The sequence below is a fragment of the Pelmatolapia mariae genome, linkage group LG15, assembly GCF_036321145.2.
Source record: "Pelmatolapia mariae isolate MD_Pm_ZW linkage group LG15, Pm_UMD_F_2, whole genome shotgun sequence".
Taxonomy (NCBI): domain Eukaryota; kingdom Metazoa; phylum Chordata; class Actinopteri; order Cichliformes; family Cichlidae; genus Pelmatolapia; species Pelmatolapia mariae.
In genome coordinates, this window is record NC_086240.1 from 31283494 (window position 1) to 31301988 (window position 18495).

At 40.1% G+C, this 18495-nt stretch overlaps 2 protein-coding genes across 2 annotated transcripts; both read left to right on the forward strand.

Moving 5' to 3' along the window:
- Positions 1-1405: 1405 nt before the first annotated feature.
- Positions 1406-6665, forward strand: ndufaf4 (NADH:ubiquinone oxidoreductase complex assembly factor 4). The gene is made up of 3 exons (XM_063495233.1): positions 1406-1601; positions 1725-1819; positions 4242-6665. The coding sequence occupies exons 1-3, from the start codon at positions 1466-1468 to the stop codon at positions 4542-4544; spliced, it is 534 nt and encodes a 177-aa protein (XP_063351303.1). The 5' UTR covers positions 1406-1465; the 3' UTR covers positions 4545-6665.
- An 818-nt stretch (positions 6666-7483) lies between these two features.
- Positions 7484-18495, forward strand: gpr63 (G protein-coupled receptor 63). Its single transcript, XM_063495673.1, has 2 exons — positions 7484-7937; positions 16612-18495. Exon 2 carries the CDS (start codon positions 16727-16729, stop codon positions 17957-17959), a length of 1233 nt encoding a protein of 410 aa, XP_063351743.1. The 5' UTR covers positions 7484-7937; positions 16612-16726; the 3' UTR covers positions 17960-18495.

Below are 18495 nucleotides of genomic sequence, written 5' to 3' on the forward strand. Positions count from 1 at the left end.
TCAGCTCCCAAACTGGAGTAGCATTCCTTCAAGTGACGTTCACTCCACTCCTCACAAAAACACTGTGAGCTGTTTCTTTATGATTGAGTAGATAATTACCTCCAGAGGTGTTCCCAGCATCTTGCCTTACATGAAGACCGGCTTCTGTTGACCTTTTTAAATGCTCATTTATTTCCTTTACTTCAGTAACAAATAAAGCCTCCCTGCGCCAGGCCCGGAAATGTATGGTTTTCAGGGTTTTTATCGGTTTTCAGCGTTATTTTGTTATCGTTTTTATCGTTAACTCGGTTTTCCTGGGTCTTTTCACGTGTGTTATGAATAAATCTTCTTTTTTTTCGGTACCGGTACTAGTTTTATTTTGTTGTATTTATCCGCGATACCTTAAACGCCGGTCCGTGAAAATATTGTCGGGCATAAACCGGTCCGTGGCGCAAAAAAGGTTGGGGACCGCTGTGATAGAGTATTAAATGCTGCCCTCTGCTGGACATTTTAGGGTTATAACTGATATATACAAAGTGATCAATGACACCATAAGCTGAGGCTGTCTGAAGCTTTTTTCTTACTGAATCATCTCCTAAATCCTTTCTTGGGTTTACTCTGCTGTGTATATAAAGATGGATAGTTTTGGGATTTAAATAGTGGAAAAGAAAAGTGCCTTGAAACAGAAGATTTTTTCATGGCCATATGGAAAACCACCCTTGGACCTCTTGACCTCAATAAACACTGTCCTAATGAGTTTATTGTTTTGAATTTTAATGAGTACAAAGTGAGATAAGTTTATCTTATTGGATAAAACAAAGTTCAGGACATATGACCTTGCATCTTCAGCAGGGCTCCTTGGAGACATAGTTGGCTTCTCACCCTAATTGTTAAGTATGTTTTGTAACAAATAAACATACACATACACTCACTTTACTTACGCTTTGTCCTTTGTATTTAGATTTTCTCCTATTTATTTTTCTTTCTCCCTTTTTTTTCGTCTCTCTGTCACTCTCCTTTCTTCTGTTTTACACTGACTGTTAAACTGCACAAATGGTAACGTGAACAATTCTTTTTTATAATACAATAACTCTTAAAAGGAGCCTATAAGGAGTTTGTCACGTGGCAAAGCAAGTGTGTTTGACGCAACAGTGCATTCAGATCACGATTCTTCTTGTTAAAACTGGCAGTCAGGTTTTTACAACAAAACAAAAAAAAAGATATGTTTTATTAAAAACACTCAATTAAATTATGAGACTAATTATTTATTTCTGAATTTATTGAGTTAACTAAGACCTGTATCCAGCATCCTTACGTTTGGCAATTGAAAAAAAGACACGGGGAACAATAAACTCATCCAACCACACGGTGTCGCTGCTGCTTCCTCTGCGCTTTTCACATTTCCGCCTGTAAAAAGAACCTTCTCGCTCGCCGTCGGCAGTTTGAATCAACTTTATTCATAGCGGGCTTTGACAATTTGTTAAACATGGGTGCACGGGTTACGCGTGTGTTCAGGAATTACAACTTGGAAAACCGAGTGCACCGAGAACTTTCCAAGGACAAGCCGCGAGCGGCGCCCCGGCACGCGGTCAAGCTTCCAGCGACAGCCTCCAGTCCGCAGGGTAAGTGAGTGAGTGCTAGCTGGCTTGTGTAACAGTTAACCCGCGGTCACGGTAGGCTCACCGTTCATCCATGTGTCCTCAGAAAGCTCGGGGACGATTCTCACGTCGGTTTGTGTTTTTCAGAAGTGGATTCGTTGAACCAGAAGAACGCGCCGCTGCTGGACCACCTCAGGTCCGTGTACGTGGAGTCCAGAGATCCAGCACCGGCTGCAGCAGAGGTCAGACTGACTCTGCCTGAGTGTTTGAATGCTGTTACATCAGCTCTGCTCAATCATTCATTGTTTGTCAGTGTTTTTGCTCTCAGTTTGGGTCATTCAGACGTTTAGAGGTCGAATCTTTGCAAAGTTGAGACATTCATGTATTCTGTGTTATGAAGAATAAAGAAAGACATTATTAATTAACACTGGCTGTTAAAAGGGAACTATCATTATCATCGCCAGCTACATATGTTTCATGCTTGGACTCTGCTAAGGTAGCTTTGCATGAACACAGTTCAAAAATAGTCTTTGCTCTGTTCAGCTGCTGTCTGGAAACAAGCTGCCTAATCTCCTGCTGCTCCCTTTAAGCCTGTTTTCTTCTAATTGGCTGGTCCTCGTAAACAATAGGTCGAGCTTTTGTGCTCACAAGTAAAAAAAAAATTTTTTTTTTTTTTTTTTTTAAGAATTATCCATCCAAGTCTTGGTAATCAGGTGACAGAAATTTAAAAACCTAATCAACACTCATCAAACAAACCATGTTGATGGTAGTGAGCCACCAGTGATAAATCACCTGCAGCTCCCATGATTCTAGGCTTGGCTGTGTTGTAATGAATCAGTTTTATTTTCAGTTTTTAATTTTTAATTTGAAAAAGAAGAGTTGAATTAGGGCTGGGCGAAATGGCCTAAAATTCATATCGCGATATAATTTGAAGCATGTGCGATAACGATATATATCACGATATATTCTTTTCTTCTGTATAACGTATTTTCCACACTATAAGGCACACTTAAAATCCTTTAATTTTCTCAAAAATCGAGAGTGTGCCTTATGTATGAATTCTTGTTGTGCTCACTGACCTTGAACCGATTTTGGCGTGTAGAAATCTGTTAAAAAATGTTTTAGTACAACTTTGGTAAGCCTGCTGATGGACTGCTTGATGGATTGTCAGAGCATTACGGCTGCCGTAGTGAGGAGTAATCTGGGTCCAAAACTCCGTCCCCTTCAGGTCCCAAAGTCAAACGAACACTGAGAGTTAAAAACAGTCTAAATTCTTTCATCTTTAATTAAATCATCAGCGTTGCTGCTTTATCGGGTGTAACAATTAAGTTTAACATCCATGCATCCGTGAAAACAGAATTTATTAAATTTAACGGAGTTAGAAGTTAACAGGAAGTTAGCTCGCTAGTTTATACCTAAACATTTCATACCATGTTCTGACTGAGAGATTTTTGAAACTAATTAAAACGTACAGCTCTGCTACCACTTCCAACATAAATGAAGACAGAAAACTAAACAGCAGTGGCGTTTGCAGGGTTACCGAAGTTAGACTACCTGGTGTATAATGTTGTGCTACGCGATTGCTAGCGACACAGCTATGTTAGCATAACATTAGCACAGTGAAGCTGGGGGATGAACGGCAACTTTTTTTCCACTCAATAAAAGTTAACGTGAGGGATTCTGGTGGTTAGGGACAAATGCAATCGCATAGCAGGATGCTATACACGGGCCAAACTTCAGTCAGGAGAACATAATTTACTGATGATAATGGTTGTAGCCGCTGTGATACTTTCTACCAAAACAGGCGCAGCTTGATGACATCATCAACATGCGCTATCGCGATAGAGCGATATAGTCAAAATCTCTATCGTTGGCCAAATCTATATCGTTTCTATCGTATATCGTTTATATCGCCCACCCCTAAGTTGAATCCTCTGTAGCTCTGCCAGACCAATTTATACCACCATGGCTGTCCATAGCTGGATGATGGCAGGAGGACAGCTGTGACTGTGCTTCTATTTCTTAATCAGAATAGTCAAATATTCATGTGCATCCACATTACTTGAATTTGACCTTTTATCTGTTCATAGCTGTTCATATATCATCCATATGTGGTCCAGAGGACAAGACATTTCAAAGGGAACAACCAAATATGTAGATGCATGTTAGGCATGCACTAATCCAGTTTTGTCCAGTTATGTTCAAGTTCCAATAAGAGTGTTAAATTAATAAGCTTAATATTGCTGACGCTGAGACTGGAAGTCATTTTTTTCATATTTAAGACAGCATCAGACTACATATTCTTTCCTGACTCTGTAAAATAAAATCTAACTAATGCATGCATCTAAGAGTATAAATGATGGAATCAGTATCTATTAGATTAATAATTAAAAAAATCTGTTAGCATTATTTGTTACATTTATGATTGCAAATGTAATTAGGTTACCTTTATGCCACAAAGTATCATAAAGGTAAGGTGGACGTCCTTGCTGTGTTGCGATAGGGGACTTTTTGAACTTGGGAAATTAGCCAATCTGTCATTCCCAACTTCAAACCTGACTTTCCTGTGTGGGATTTGCATGTGCACCAGCCAAAAGTTTTTAAATGTTGATTTTTTTTTTAAAATTCATAATAGTTATTCTTCACTGCTTGTTCTTCCCTCAGGTGTCGAAGGACGTGACGGCAGGGAGAGAACAGCGACGACTTCTTAAGTTCAGTGTCCCAGCATCTCCATTGGGCCTGGTGGAGCTCACAGATGTTCCCATTGGTAAACTGACCATTGCTGAGGCTCTGAAGGCTATGGGCAGCCACCAGCACCAGCCTCAGACGTGGAGTCCCGAAAAGATCGCACAAGAGTATTCTCTGGACTTGAAAGAAACAAAAGCTCTTTTAGAATTCTTTGTCCCCTTCGAGGTTGAGATCATACCACCCAAGACTAAAAAAGCCAAGCAGATAAAGGCTTCGTAGGACTAGAGTCTCTGACATCTCTGTGGAAAATGACAGCGTATTTAATTTATTTATGCTTTTCAGTGTTTGTCACTGCAAGAATGAGCTGATTGAAAGCTTGGACATTACATATTGCTGACATGGAGATGAGATCATAGGAAATTTCATGGGACATACTGCAAGATACAAAACACCCCTACAATAAACATGAGAATAATTCTAGATATTTAATCTTCTTTGCAATCCTGTTGGTTAGTTATCTGATGAAAATAAAACAATCTAAAACTGGGTGATGTCATTATGCAGGTGGACAACATCAAAAGGAGTCATTCAGCAGTTTGGAAAGTACATTTACTAGATTTTCTTCATAGAGTGACATTCAGATGGACAGGCTCATATTTGAGTTATATGAGAGTCAGGATGTGATTAGCCTAGTTTAGCATAAAGACAGTAAGCAAATGGAAAAGGCTAGCACAGTTAGCGCTGGGATTCCCATAACTTGCATAACTATAAGTCCCCTGGGCATCTCAGTCAGGAAACCTGATCCAAAGATACAATTAGCAGGAGGAACTTCTCTAATTAGCTACACTAGCATCACTTCCTGTGACCTGGGGGGTGCACCAAAAACCCAGCTTGACGTAACCAAGCTTGCCTGACAAAAGCCTTGGCAAACCAAGAACTCCTTCAGGGATAAATGCTGTTTTGTGTGTGGTTATCAGCTTTCTTTGTTAATCCGGTTTTATGTTTTTGTTTTTTTGTCCTTGTGTCATCATCAGTCAGTATTGAAGTTCATGTGATTACACAGTTTTACAGTTACCTGCTTCTGGTGCACAGCTGAACTTGTTAAGGTATATAGAACTCATCTCCTGGGTAGAAAACACATGTCACTTGTATAGAAAATTAGTAATTCTGTGACATTTTTTAACATCAATACTGAGCGTCATTGAAAACATATACGTTAGCCTTGACAGACCTTATTAACAAAACTGGGTGTAGCCAACTGTGATGTTGCCAGTTGTTAGTAAAGACATGTTTTGAACCCTTGAATATTTTAACAAACACCATATTGATGTTGTCAAATACATATTGAGTGAGGGGTGGATTTGTATGTGAGTCAAACATGAACTAAAGTCTAATGTTCTTAGTAAAAAAGTGACCATAATTTATGAGGAAATAGGTCAAGGGAGCTAAAAAGTCTTTTTCTCATATTTTGCTAATCAGATACAGAATTTATTTTTGACTTCAGCTTCCATCTTTTATATACAGTCTGTGGAGGCATTGAACTGAATCGCATATCTAAATACAGGTCAGTAGTAGATGAAAATACAAAAGATCATGGGTCAGGTTTTATTTTTCAACAATGCAGATCACATGATAAAACGGCGCAAATTAAGTGCTATTATTGTTTTAAGCTAATGGCTAACTCCACCTCTGTACTCATTAGAGCAAACAAATGCATACAATTCACTGTCTGTGGTAATAAATACATATTTCTATTTTAGACTACTTTAAGATTCTACTGTTTAACTTTTGAGTTGGGTTCACATGAGGAGTCAAATGTAGCTCTAGTTTGTCCTGTTTCAGAGTTATTATCCTATAATGAAAGCTATAGTCTGGGAATGAAAGTGCAGTTCCTCTAATACTGTCACTTGGAGTAGTTAAAGACCTGTTTGCTGATACTGTGCTTGTATACAGGCTTGTATGATGAGAGTAATTCCTCTGTACAAACCACACACAAAAGACAACAAACAGCAGCAGTCTGTTTCTAACTTGCTGAAATGTTCTTTTAAAGATGTCAGACAGTGTAGTGTCTAAAACATAGCTGTTTATTACTACATATGAACTCATTGACATTTGTTCTGTTGACTTTTTTTTTTACTCCATCCACCCCATCCACCAGTGTCACTGTAGATCTGGATTACTCAGCATTCCAGGTAAGACAGTGGTGCTCGGAAATGTTGTTTTGCTGACAAAGGAGATGAGTGTTGTCTAACACATGGGTCCAAAGTTCTATGGATGGGGCTGTTTTTAATGCATTTTAATGTAGAAGTCATGGAGCCACATCATGGAGTATATTTATGAGTGAAAACAATCCTGTGGCACTTATACCATCTGCTGCATATACGCACAATTTTTCAAATAAAAGGAAAAAAAATCTTCAAATAATTGAATTTCTTGTACAGTCCAGCCACACTGCACAATATCCTGAAAACACCGTGATTACTATAGCGCTAATGTACTGTCTTTGTTATCTTTACCACCCACTGCATGCATCCGCACATGCCCCAAAAAGCACTTCCGCTATAACAAGCCACGCCCCACTTGCACAGTCTATCCTTTCTATTGGGCGGTGCTCGAAACGGGGCACCTCACTAGGAATATCCACTTTTGCCCATGACATTCTGGGTATGTCAGTTATCAAGGAACGCAAACCTTACCGGAAACTGTGTAGCCTTATCTTCAAAATAATGCAGATAATTGATTTATAAATCAAAATGCAGAAACAACAATTTAGCCATACGCCATGAAATTTATTTTTGAGTTAAAGCTTAGCTATTTATTTTTCAACACAATCTTTTAAAAAACCCTATTCATACACATTTCATTTTTTTAAAGATATTGTGACAAAATTTGCAATTACAAATAAAGTGGGACTTTTACAAGAAAAACTTGGTTGTTTTTGAAAAATCATCATCAGATGATTTTCAGTGCGAGGCAGCAAACTGTTTATACCATGCGGAAGATTGAGGTGGGACAACTGCAACAGCATTTAAGAGCTTTTTAGGTGTACTGTTTATAACATAAATCACATGAAAACAACCAAATCAACTTTACATCCACTCAAAAACACTATTTAAAAAACACAACTAGTTCTTTATTTTGAAAGGCAATATAGGAAGTAGTGGGTGTCTGCGCCTTCCCGCAGGCAGCAACCAGTGAGAGTAGTTTAGAACCGTGTGAGGAAAATCTGGGCTCCGTACAGTAGACGCTCACATACAGTGACACTGGTACATTTGTCAGTGGAGGATGGGCCGTTCACACCTCACATATGGACGAAGGAAAACAAAGATTCGAGCAGGAAACCTTCCGTTTTCCCGCCGCAGATAAGCAGCTGTTGCTGGAAACAAAGCCGTTCTGACCAAACACGGATTTCACTTTTTTTTTTTCTGAGGCTTCATTTGTGGAGGTGGTGGCATCACCGGCCGTCGCGCTGTTGCCAATATATATATATATATATATATATATATTTTTTTTAAAAGCTAAAACAGGGTTTTTCTCGGGTACATCAGCAGTTATGTGTCTTTCTCTACACCGACAACCATGAAAATTTTTGGGAGGTGAGATGCTCCATTTTCCGGACTGAGCTTCAGTACTTGAGCTGCTCCTGAGCTCCAGCATGGGAGAATGAAGCAGGTAATAATATTAGCAAGTATACTTTAAACCCGCCAGCAGCGGTGTAATAATGACATTAATAATAATAAATGTTGTGCTAAAACATGAATTAGGCCGTTTGTTCCGAACACCCGCTGTTCTCGTCGCTTGCAGTAATGTGAAGTGTCTGTTTATTTTCTCGGTCTCTGAGCTTGAGTGGATGGCTCCAAATCACCGAATCCTGTCGAAATAAGCGGTTTCATGCTCTATGAAACAGTAGTCGGCGAGCTGTTTCGGCCTGGCATAAATAGCTGTGAGTTGGGGGTGGATAAAGGGAAGGCCTGGTCTGAATAAGGTACTAGGCACTAATATTTCATTAAGGTCGTTGTTCATCTGTCTTTGAGGGGTATCTACCGGTGCCAAGTACCAATCCAGTACCAGTGTTCAATAAGCTCCAGTCCTCAGTCCGTGGAAGAGACTGGAAACCATCCAGGGAACATCAGCCTTCACTGAATCATTCTTTTTCTGAGTTTATAAAATAAATGTAGCAAGTAAATACATACAGCAATCTAATTTTACAGTTTTTTTTAATTAATACATTTTATTTTACAAAAGGCTAACAGTGAAACAAATTAAAGTAGATATTCAGTGTAATTTCAGCTTGGTGTGAGGGTTGTATGGTTAAGCATAAAGTGGTTGAACCAATTAGTAAAGTTGGAGCAACCCCCACCAACCCTGACTTGATAATCTGGCTGTAATGCACGAAAAAGCAGTAAAACTGTTAAACTTGCTGCAACATCTGACTTGTGAGGCAAATATAACGCAACAGTATACTGCTGTCATTTACAGTTGCACTTCTTCCACTCAGTCTGACAGTGAAATTGTACTTTGTTAAAACTAGGTTATAGGTAGAGCTAGGGATGGGTATCGTTTAGGTTTTATCCGATACCGGTGCCGAAACGGTGCCGGTGCTTAAACGGTGCTCGAACTGGTGCTTAAAGAATGGAGAACACAAACTTCGTCCAAAAACCTCTCATGTTTTTATTTTTAGCAGTCTCTTTTTTTCTGCAAAATGATAAGAACCGTAACAACATATAAACATCATCTGTGCAAAGATTTATGTTTTTAAAGTGAAACAGTGAAAAATTACAGCGCTGTCAATACATGAATATCCAGGCGTTGTAAAAAAAAATGTCCAATTCTGGCACACAACTGGACACCATGCCAGTTGATTTTTTTTAGGTATTTAAGAGCAGACATTAATTAATTTTATTAACATGCCTAAAAATGCTTTTTTTAAAAATACGTTTTTGAAGAATTAACCATACATTTACATGGTAATGGGCCTTTTCTGCCATGGAGCGCTTAATTGGCCTCTGGCCCTTTAAACTCCGAGGGGCTGTAACTTTGGTTTCTTTTGGTCAATTTGCATGATTGACACCTCTTTTTAATTGTTTGAGCCAATAGAGTCACAGTAACGATGCCACGTTCACGTTAATTCAACCAATCAGACGTCCCAAGGCCAAAACCCACGTGGGCCCAAATTTACTGCATGTGACGTCTGTCCAGTCACCTATAGGTGGGTCTAAAATGGAGGTTGTTGAAGGAAAACGGCTCTGTAGGCGTGGTAACTGCTGATAATCATATGGCTACCGGCTACCGGCGAAAATAACGGAGGAAATCTGGACGGTAAGCCAATTTCTGTCTTAGCGCATTTGCGCCGCTGTGTGTTTTTGTGGTCTTCTTTTGCCGCTCATTCAGTGAATTTTGGTCTGATCGTGGTGAAACTTGGTGTTTGGAATTAGTGATAGCTCTGGAAGATGGTTACATGAAGTCTGGAGAATTTCTGGTTCGCCTTGTTTGTTTAGCGGACTTATGCGCATTTACATACCTGCTCGTTTAATCATGGCTTGTTTTCGTTGAGTTTGGTGGTTGTAGAAATGGTTTATATGACATTTTAGCTGAGATTCAGAGGTTTCTGTGGATACCACACATGTTTGGACTTATATTTCTCACCCCGTGTTATAACCGATTAAACATGATCTCCTCCTTTTTGCTCGCGGTACCGGGGGCGTGGGGCTTAAAGCACTTGTTGCAGGCTGCTGAGTTTGCATCTTTTGCTGTGAAGTACAGCCAGACTTTTGACCGCTTTGCCTTGGGCATTTTTAATCTGTAGCTCTGCTCTAAAAGAACCCCGCCTACTTCCTTGTAAAGGTAAAATGATTGGCTAGAATCCAAAGTGTATGACAACTCAAGAAAAAAAAAAGCACCGAAATAAAGCACCGAAATGTGCGCTGCTTTTCGGTCTGGTTACTACCGTTTATGTCAGAACCGGTGCCATTATGGCACCGGATACCGGTACCCATCCCTAGGTACAGCGTAGCCACAAACCCTTCTGAACCCCTTTGCTGTAACTGATGCTGTAGCCTAACATGCACTGCCCCCAAAATGTAACTACATGATGGATGATGCGGTCTGCAGCGGTTGTGATAGGCTGTTCAGTGGTGTTCATTTCTTCCATGTATATATTTTGCTACGTTTTCTGCGGCTGCTATTTTTTCAAAATGTCGGGAAGAGAAAGGATTAACTCAATCAGTTGACAAGAGGCAAGTAAAACCTATTATTGGTAGGCCAGTATTATGGTCTCCAGTTATGGCAGATGGCCACCCCGGTTCTGCTGGAGGTTTCTTCCTGTTAAAAGGGAGTTTTTCCTTCCCACTGTCGCCAAAGTGCTTGCTCATAGGGGTTCATATGATTGTTGTGTTCTTTTCTGTATGTATTATTGTAGGATCTAAAGCGCCCACCTTACAATATGAAGCACCTTGAGGCTATTGTTGTTGTGATTTGGCGCTGTATAAATAAAATTGAATATTACTGACTTCAGTTGTGGTCAGAAGTTTACATTCACTCATCATGACGATGATTTTAAAATAAAAAGAATGAGTTTGTATTTTTGGGGGGATTTCATATAATCCTCACAGGTTAAAAAGTATACATACAGTGTCAAATATAATCTTTTAATAGGTGGTGCAGTATGTTTTAACTTGACACGGTCTGTTGTTGATTAGCGATCATGATTGACTACTCTTTCGTAATTTCTCTGTGACAGCATTCATTGCAGTGACCCACACTCAGAATAATGGGAAAATCCAGTAAACTTAGTGAAGTTCTAAGGAGAATTGTAAATTTATACAAGTTGACAAGATTTCTTAGAGTCATTTCTAAATAACTGCAGATTTTGTGATTATCAGTTAAGACAATTGTGCTTAAGTACAAGTTATTCAGATGTGTTACCACTTTGCTAAGATTTTTAAGAAGACTCAAACTGTCAGCCTCAGGTGAGAGGAAATCGGTTTGGAATTCCAGGAATAATTCAGAAACTACCAAGGCTCAAGCCTGCCATGAAGTGGAAACTGCTGGAACACCAGCATCACTGTGTACTGTGGAGCTTTCGATAGAAGGCTCTGCTCAAAATCAACAGTTTTATGTTTGACTGAAATTTGCATTAGCTTATATAGACCAGCCAGATGCCTTCTGGAGAAAGGTTTTATGGTCATATGAGACAAAAGATTGAGCTAGTTAGCCAATAGCATGGTGGTGATAGCATCATGATCTAGGGCTGTTTTGCTCCTAGTGGTACTGACACATTGCACAAAGTGGATGGAATAACGAAGACAGAGGACTGCCTCTAAATTCTTCAACTTCACATAAAATCAGAAGCTAGAAGGTCCACATTTGGACATAATTCTTAATAGGAACATCCCATGTACACATCAAAACTGGTGTTGGAATTAGAGCAGGGCAATATGACCAAAAATATTTATCACGATATACATTTGAAAATTTGCGATAACGATATAACTGACGATATAATTGACACTAGACAAAATACTTTACAACTCCACAACTTTATTAGTGTAAAAAAACCATCAATGTATTTTCACTTAAACAAGCAGCTGTTTTTTATGTGCATTAAAGTTATATACAAATTTAACAGTGCAAATGCAAATTCCTTGCTGACAGTTTAACCAAAAGGTATTTCCAGTGAAAATTGGCCGACATATCCTCAGCATAACCATGTATAATATCCACAAAACTTAAAAAGAGGTTACACACACACAGTACGGTAATATTATGTTGTAGCACAGTACGTGTCACTCCGCGAGGCTCCTGCCTACGATAGCCGTAATGCTCCGACAATCCATCAAGCGGTGCGGCTTCGTAGCTTAGCAAAGTCGTACTAAAACATTTGACAGATTTTCGAGCGCTGTGTGCCACATAAAATCGTTTCGAGGTCAGTAAACACAACCAGAATTCATACATAAGGCACACGGGATTATAAGGGGCACTGTCGATTTTCAGAAAAATCAAAGGATTGATTTTAAGTGTGCCGTATTTTCCAAAAAACACGGTAATAACGACGGCCCGCTAGCATGCTCTACCAAAAATAGTGCTTTGTTGTGTATCTGACGGACGAAAGCTAAACCAGTTCCACACCACTGAAGTTTTCACATTTTTACAAACCAATTCTGGTTCATCTGTTTCATTCAACGATCCGCTTTCGCCCTTCTCATTCTCCGCGATGCTTTTTCCGCCATGTGCGTTTTACCCATATTCTATCGCGATATTTCATTTTTCTATCGTTGCCCAACATTATACTGGTATTACCGTGAACGGTATGATATGGCCCAGCCCTAGCTGGAATTGATAAAACTTTTGGAATAGCTTTCCTAACACACCAACCCCAGACCTGTTAAAAATCTGTGGAATAGTTTTAAAAACCCCATGCCAATCAATTTAATTTAACGCTTAATATTCTGCCAAGAAAAGTGGTCAAATATCCATCCAGAATTTTGTCAGACTTTTCTTTATGGCTACCAGAAGTGTCCAGTCAATTTGTAACATCCAAAGGGACATTCAAACAAATCATATATCGTATATTTATACTTTTAGCGCTGTGTGGATGAAAGAAAATCCAAAACAAATGGGAATTTTCTTTTTGTTTTCTTTAATAAGTCATTAAAGATGTATGCACAATGATTCCACCCTGGGAAAAGAACCGTTCAATGAAATAAGTGGATGTTAACGTCTAACTAAAACTGTATTGGCATAGGATTCATTTGACTTCTTGACCCCCAGCTTGCAGTAGGGCGGCTGAGTGTAAAGCGAATTGGCACCTCCAAATCTGAGACCATAGACCCACAAACTCTGTGTAGTGACAACAAGATTGAGGTTGTGGATAGACGCAGTGTAAATAATCTTTCTTCACCCTTAAAGATAAGGTGAGGAGCGCGATTATTTGGGAAGAGTTTGAAGTAGAGCTGTTACTCTTCATCAAAAGAAGCCTGTTGACGTGGTTTGAGCATTTGACAAGGATACCTCCCAGACACCACCTATATAGGGTGTTTCATGTCCCACCAGTAGGACTCCCTGGGGAAGATCCAAGACACACTAGAGAGATTATATCTTTTGGCTGGCTTGGGAATGCTTTGAAGTCTCCCAGAATGAACTGAATGGAAGAAGCGGCTGGGTAGATGTAAATCTGGGCATCTTTGCTTAGACTTGAATCTGGATGGATGAACGAACCTCATCTTTATTTATATCAGATAAATGAACATTTTAAAAAGTAAAGAAGAGATTAGTGAAACAACCTTCAACACCATTCAGCCTTGTTGCTGGTGTTCCAAATGCATTTTTTAAGAAAACCAGAAACAATAAACTGCTGCTCTAGGTATAGTCAGGCAGTGCATAAACATGTAATTAAAATAACTACACATAATAAATCATAGGGAAATCTGTTTTTTCACCGATATATCAGAATATCCCATTTTTTAGATTGCCAGAAATCGGTATTAGCATTGCTAACTAATGCTAAATAAACACGAGCAAAACCAACCAAATCTTTATTCTTCCAGAACATTTGAATGCAGACAATAAGGACACTCGGATATCTTGTGAATCACAACATCTCTGCTAGATCCTCGGAAAACTAATGTACTAAATGGATCTGTGGTAACATTCCTTCCACTTGTGCTTTCACTACTGTGCAAGAGCTCTTTAAGTCCCTGCTCTCCACAGTCTGCAGTTTTTATTTTAAAAGTAATATCTCATACGACTACTTTAAAGTGCTCCCTGTAACCGTTTCACACCATTGTCAAAGTCTATGCTTAATTACAAATAAGCAAAGGTAGATGGTATGGGAAATTAAAGTCATAAGTCATTTGAATGCAAGGCATGATATCACTGGGGAAAAAAATCAGTGTGAAATGTTCAAAGGTACCTAAAAACAAGTTTATACACGAGAGCCCTGGGTCGCAGGTTTCTGTCTACCCTCCTCTCTGTAGCTGCTTCATTTCAAGGACATCGCAGCAACATTTATAAGACTGCAGAGATTACCAACTGTAAGAGTACAGGCAGGAGGGAAGCATGACACAGGGAAGGGCAGGAGCTAACTGGCAAGCAGCGACTGAACTTTGAAATAATAGCAAGGGATTGTCCTCTACTTAATCCAGCACACGTTGCATTATCTCTAGATTAGAATTTTTTTAAAAAGTGACTCTTCAAACATACTCAGGTGGGTGATCGTATAACTCAGCAGCCTGTCCAAATAATGCTATGTGAGGGGAAACACTGGTATTTCTCTCGCAGACACACCAGTGCTATTTGAAATAAACACTGTATCTGAACTGGCTATTATTGCTGTAAAACTGGCACCTCCCAGTAACATCACGAGCACCATCGTGAGCTCACTGGGCAGCTTCCCAACAAATCTTTTCCCTCTGAGCGATTCAAGGTTACAAGATGTGTGAAAAGCTGTAAGCATATTCTCATTACATAATTGCAGTGCCTCTGCAGTTATTTAAACATTTCCCTGTCGTTCAGAACACCAAGTACCTGATCATTCATTTCCTATGCAGGATCACTTGACTGCTGGGAGACTGGAGTGGCTCTTTTAACATCGTAGGTCATTGCACCCAAAAGCAGCGAACACTACCCTACCTGTTGAGGCCGACATGCAGCAGTCTACCTCACTGAATGCAGAGTTAATGAAGTGGGAACTGGGCCAAGAAGATTAAACCGGCTGCTCCTTGCTCTCCTTGTGGAAATTGTGGCAGACAATAAGCTTGTCATCAGCATATGAACAAAGCAAACTCTGCCCGATTTCACTGCCGTTTATTTTCGCATTGTAGGTTTTTGTCTCCTCCAGTGTGCTGAAGAGATGGCGCTATCTGTCAAATGGCTGCATATCCTAGTATCACAGCAGCACAGCTAAAGTACAGATCCCTCTAACAGGCTTAAATGCAGTGTTGTCACAGTAATTGCTCATAATTACACTGGCTTGATATTTCTTATTTTTTTTACACCCACACAGAACTAAAATACTAAAAAGCTTAATTTGTGTGGAAAGTTATCCTATTAACAAATGGACTCTCTGGTGCTGCCCATTTATTATATCTGCCATTTGCTGCCTATTGTAATAATACCAGCTGGCCTGCTTGCAATGCCTCCAGTGTTTATACTAGTGATAAGGGTTTTTATTGCAGTATTTGCCTTGTGTCCGGTTGAGCACTAGCTTTCTGTCACTCTCAGGGGTAAAAAAAAATTGGAATAGGATTTCTTATCACAGCTTAGCCAAACACACCAGACAATGTGTTTCTTTTTGGAGGCAGCTTTGTCTTTCTGTATTCCACTTTTAAATGTGGCTTAATTCTGTATACTGGAAAATAAACTTTATGCTATTTATTTCAAAGATGTAATTAGTTTAATAGGTACATGGTTGGGGGCAAGATACAATCAGACACACTTAGCAAATGATGAAAAAGAAAACAGCTGCTCATTGAATTTTATTTTTGTTTAGTAAACTTTGACATTTTAGTTTCAGTTTTGTAAAAAGGTCTTTTGTGAGAAATTCATCCTCTGTTTTGTAAAGATTTCCGTCATGGTGTTGGTCTGTTGTTCTAAGACAGTAAGGCTCTGTGTTTTTGATTGCTTAAAAAAACTGAAATGAGTCATATTTTACTCAGGCACCAACCTTTTGGCAGAAACATCCTATTTTATTACCCCAATTTACAGTATCATGAAATCTTTCGGGACTCTGTGTTCTGGGAGCTTTGTTCAGATTTTACATATTACTTCAAAATACTTTTGGATTTTTCAGCTTGTTCAAACTATGTGGGAGCACTTGCCATTAATTTTTTACAGCCAAATTTTGTCCACCTCCTTAAACTTGTAAAAGTGTGTAACTCATACACACTTATACCCACGAGTCCTGCTCAACTTTTTAATTATTTGTTGCTGGAAATCAATGCATTTGTCCACCCCACGCCTCAGTTGATTGTAGTTTTAAAGATCCAGTCGTGAAGGATCACTATTGTACCAAACATGGCAACCTTGTTTCTGTTTTAGCGTCCTTTCTGACACATCATACATTGACGGAAGTGTTGTTAAGTGTGTTTTTAAATAGAAAATGAATAGGCGTCTCGTGCTAAGACAGAATAGTTATATCCTGTAGCTGTAATGGTGTAATATGCAAATAGGAAAATTGGTATTCCCTAAACCATTGACCCTCTGCATCGGTCAAGTTGTGTTTAGTCTGGTAGTGACAGCTCAAATTGTTATCCTTAAACACGGAAATCTGCTCTCCACAAACTGATTGTAAGGTAGACCCTACAATAATACATAATGGAATTCTAACATATTTTTATTTTTGTCTTAGGGTCTTGCTACCATGAAGATGGTGCCGTGTGGCCTTGGGGAGATGATATCCGCATGTCTGCCATCAGATTTTATGTGAACTCTCCTGCAATGATGCCTGCTCACCCTGGAGAAGCATGGTTCTCTCCACTACCATTCCCCTCCTGGATACAGGGGACATTAACAGCCGTTTCTGCTGCGTCGTTACGAGGTTGCTGAACCTTTCTGAGAGGCTACCAATGGAAGACCTCTCTGTTGCAAACATTTCCCTGGGCTCCGGGTCTCCCTCGGAGCCGGTCACCCCAACGGCAAATGCTCTGGAAATCCAGCAAGGCGTTGGCCTACCTCTGCAGATCTTCTTCTGCTTTGTCATGGCAGTCATCCTTTTAGTGGCGCTGTCAGGAAACATAGTGGTGTGCCTGATGGTGTACCAGAGGTCTGCCATGCGTTCAGCCATCAACATTCTGCTGGCTAGTCTGGCATTTGCGGACATGATGCTGGCCATCTTGAACATGCCCTTTGCTCTGGTTACTGTGGTGACCACCAACTGGATTTTTGGAGATGTTTTCTGTCGCGTTTCCGCCATGCTCTTTTGGTTTTTTGTTATGGAAGGAGCAGCTGTACTGCTTATAATAAGCATTGATCGTTTTCTTATTATTGTCCAGAAGCAAGATAAGCTGAGCCCACAGAGAGCCAAGCTGCTCATAGTGGTCACATGGGGACTCTCGTTCATTTTCACTTTCCCTCTAGCTGTTGGCTCACCTCCCTTACAGATCCCACCCAGAGCTCCTCAGTGTATATTTGGCTACAGCAGTGATCCTGGTTACCACGCCTATGTGTTGATATTAACGCTAGTTTTTTTCTTCTTGCCTTTCACGGTCATGCTATACACATTCATGGGCATCCTCAACACCATCCGCCACAATGCCATTCGCATCCATAGCCACACAGACAGCGTCTGTCTGAGCCAGGCCAGCAAACTGGGCCTCCTCAGCCTTCAGAAGCCCTTCAAGATGAACATAGACATGAGCTTCAAGACCCGTGCCTTCACCACCATCCTCATCCTCTTCTCCGTGTTTACAGCGTGCTGGGCACCCTTCACTGCCTTCAGCTTGGTAACTACCTTCAGTGACAGGTTCTACCGCAAAGACAGCTTTTTTCAAATCAGCACATGGGTCTTGTGGTTGTGCTACCTCAAGTCAGCCCTCAACCCTCTTATTTACTACTGGCGGATCAAGAAGTTCCGCGACGCCTGCCTCGATCTGATGCCCAAATATTTCAAGTTTCTTCCTCAGCTGCCAGGCAACACAAAGAGGCGCATACAGCCGAGCGCTGTGTATATATGTGGAGAGCATCGCTCTGTGGTATAAGGCATAACTCCTCTCTGAAACACTGTTAAAGTGCATCTTATCTCACTAGGGTTTTCTCATGGTTTACTTCTCTTAGCAGGCTATAAGACTGAGGTTAGCACTGCATTAAAAATATAAGGGGGCTGAGGTGGAATGGGTTATTGCTACAGAAGCCAGACTGAAGATCCTATCCGGGAGGTACACAGTGAGTCCAACATCCCAGAGATTTAAAGGTTGTCAGATGAGAAATCGCAAAATTTCCAATATAAGACCTGACTGTCAGTACTGAAACTGTACTTTATAAGTTTTATTTTTAAAACATCAAATGTGAATGTGAGGATTCTTCATCAACAAAGATTTGGTTGAGCTTTAGTTTCCACAAGAAGTAGCAACAGTCAGTCATGAACAGACAGAATGGCATTTGCATTTAGTGGTTAGAAGTTAAGTATGTTGGGCAGGAAATTCAGAGTGAGGCGATCCTTTTGAAAGGCAAAAAGGTCATTTGTGCACCATGGCTTAAGTCAGTGGTGTCCAACTCCAGGCCTCAAGGGCCGGTG

Excerpts from the sequence above, each read along its gene's own strand:
- ndufaf4 (XM_063495233.1), top strand. The coding sequence starts at position 1,466 with ATGGGTGCACGGGTTACGCGTGTGTTCAGGAATTACAACTTGGAAAAC. Across the intron at positions 1,602-1,724 it reads GACAGCCTCCAGTCCGCAGG|AAGTGGATTCGTTGAACCAG; the intron begins GTAAGTGAGTGA and ends TGTGTTTTTCAG. Across the intron at positions 1,820-4,241 it reads CAGCACCGGCTGCAGCAGAG|GTGTCGAAGGACGTGACGGC; the intron begins GTCAGACTGACT and ends TTCTTCCCTCAG.
- gpr63 (XM_063495673.1), top strand. The coding sequence starts at position 16,727 with ATGGTTCTCTCCACTACCATTCCCCTCCTGGATACAGGGGACATTAAC.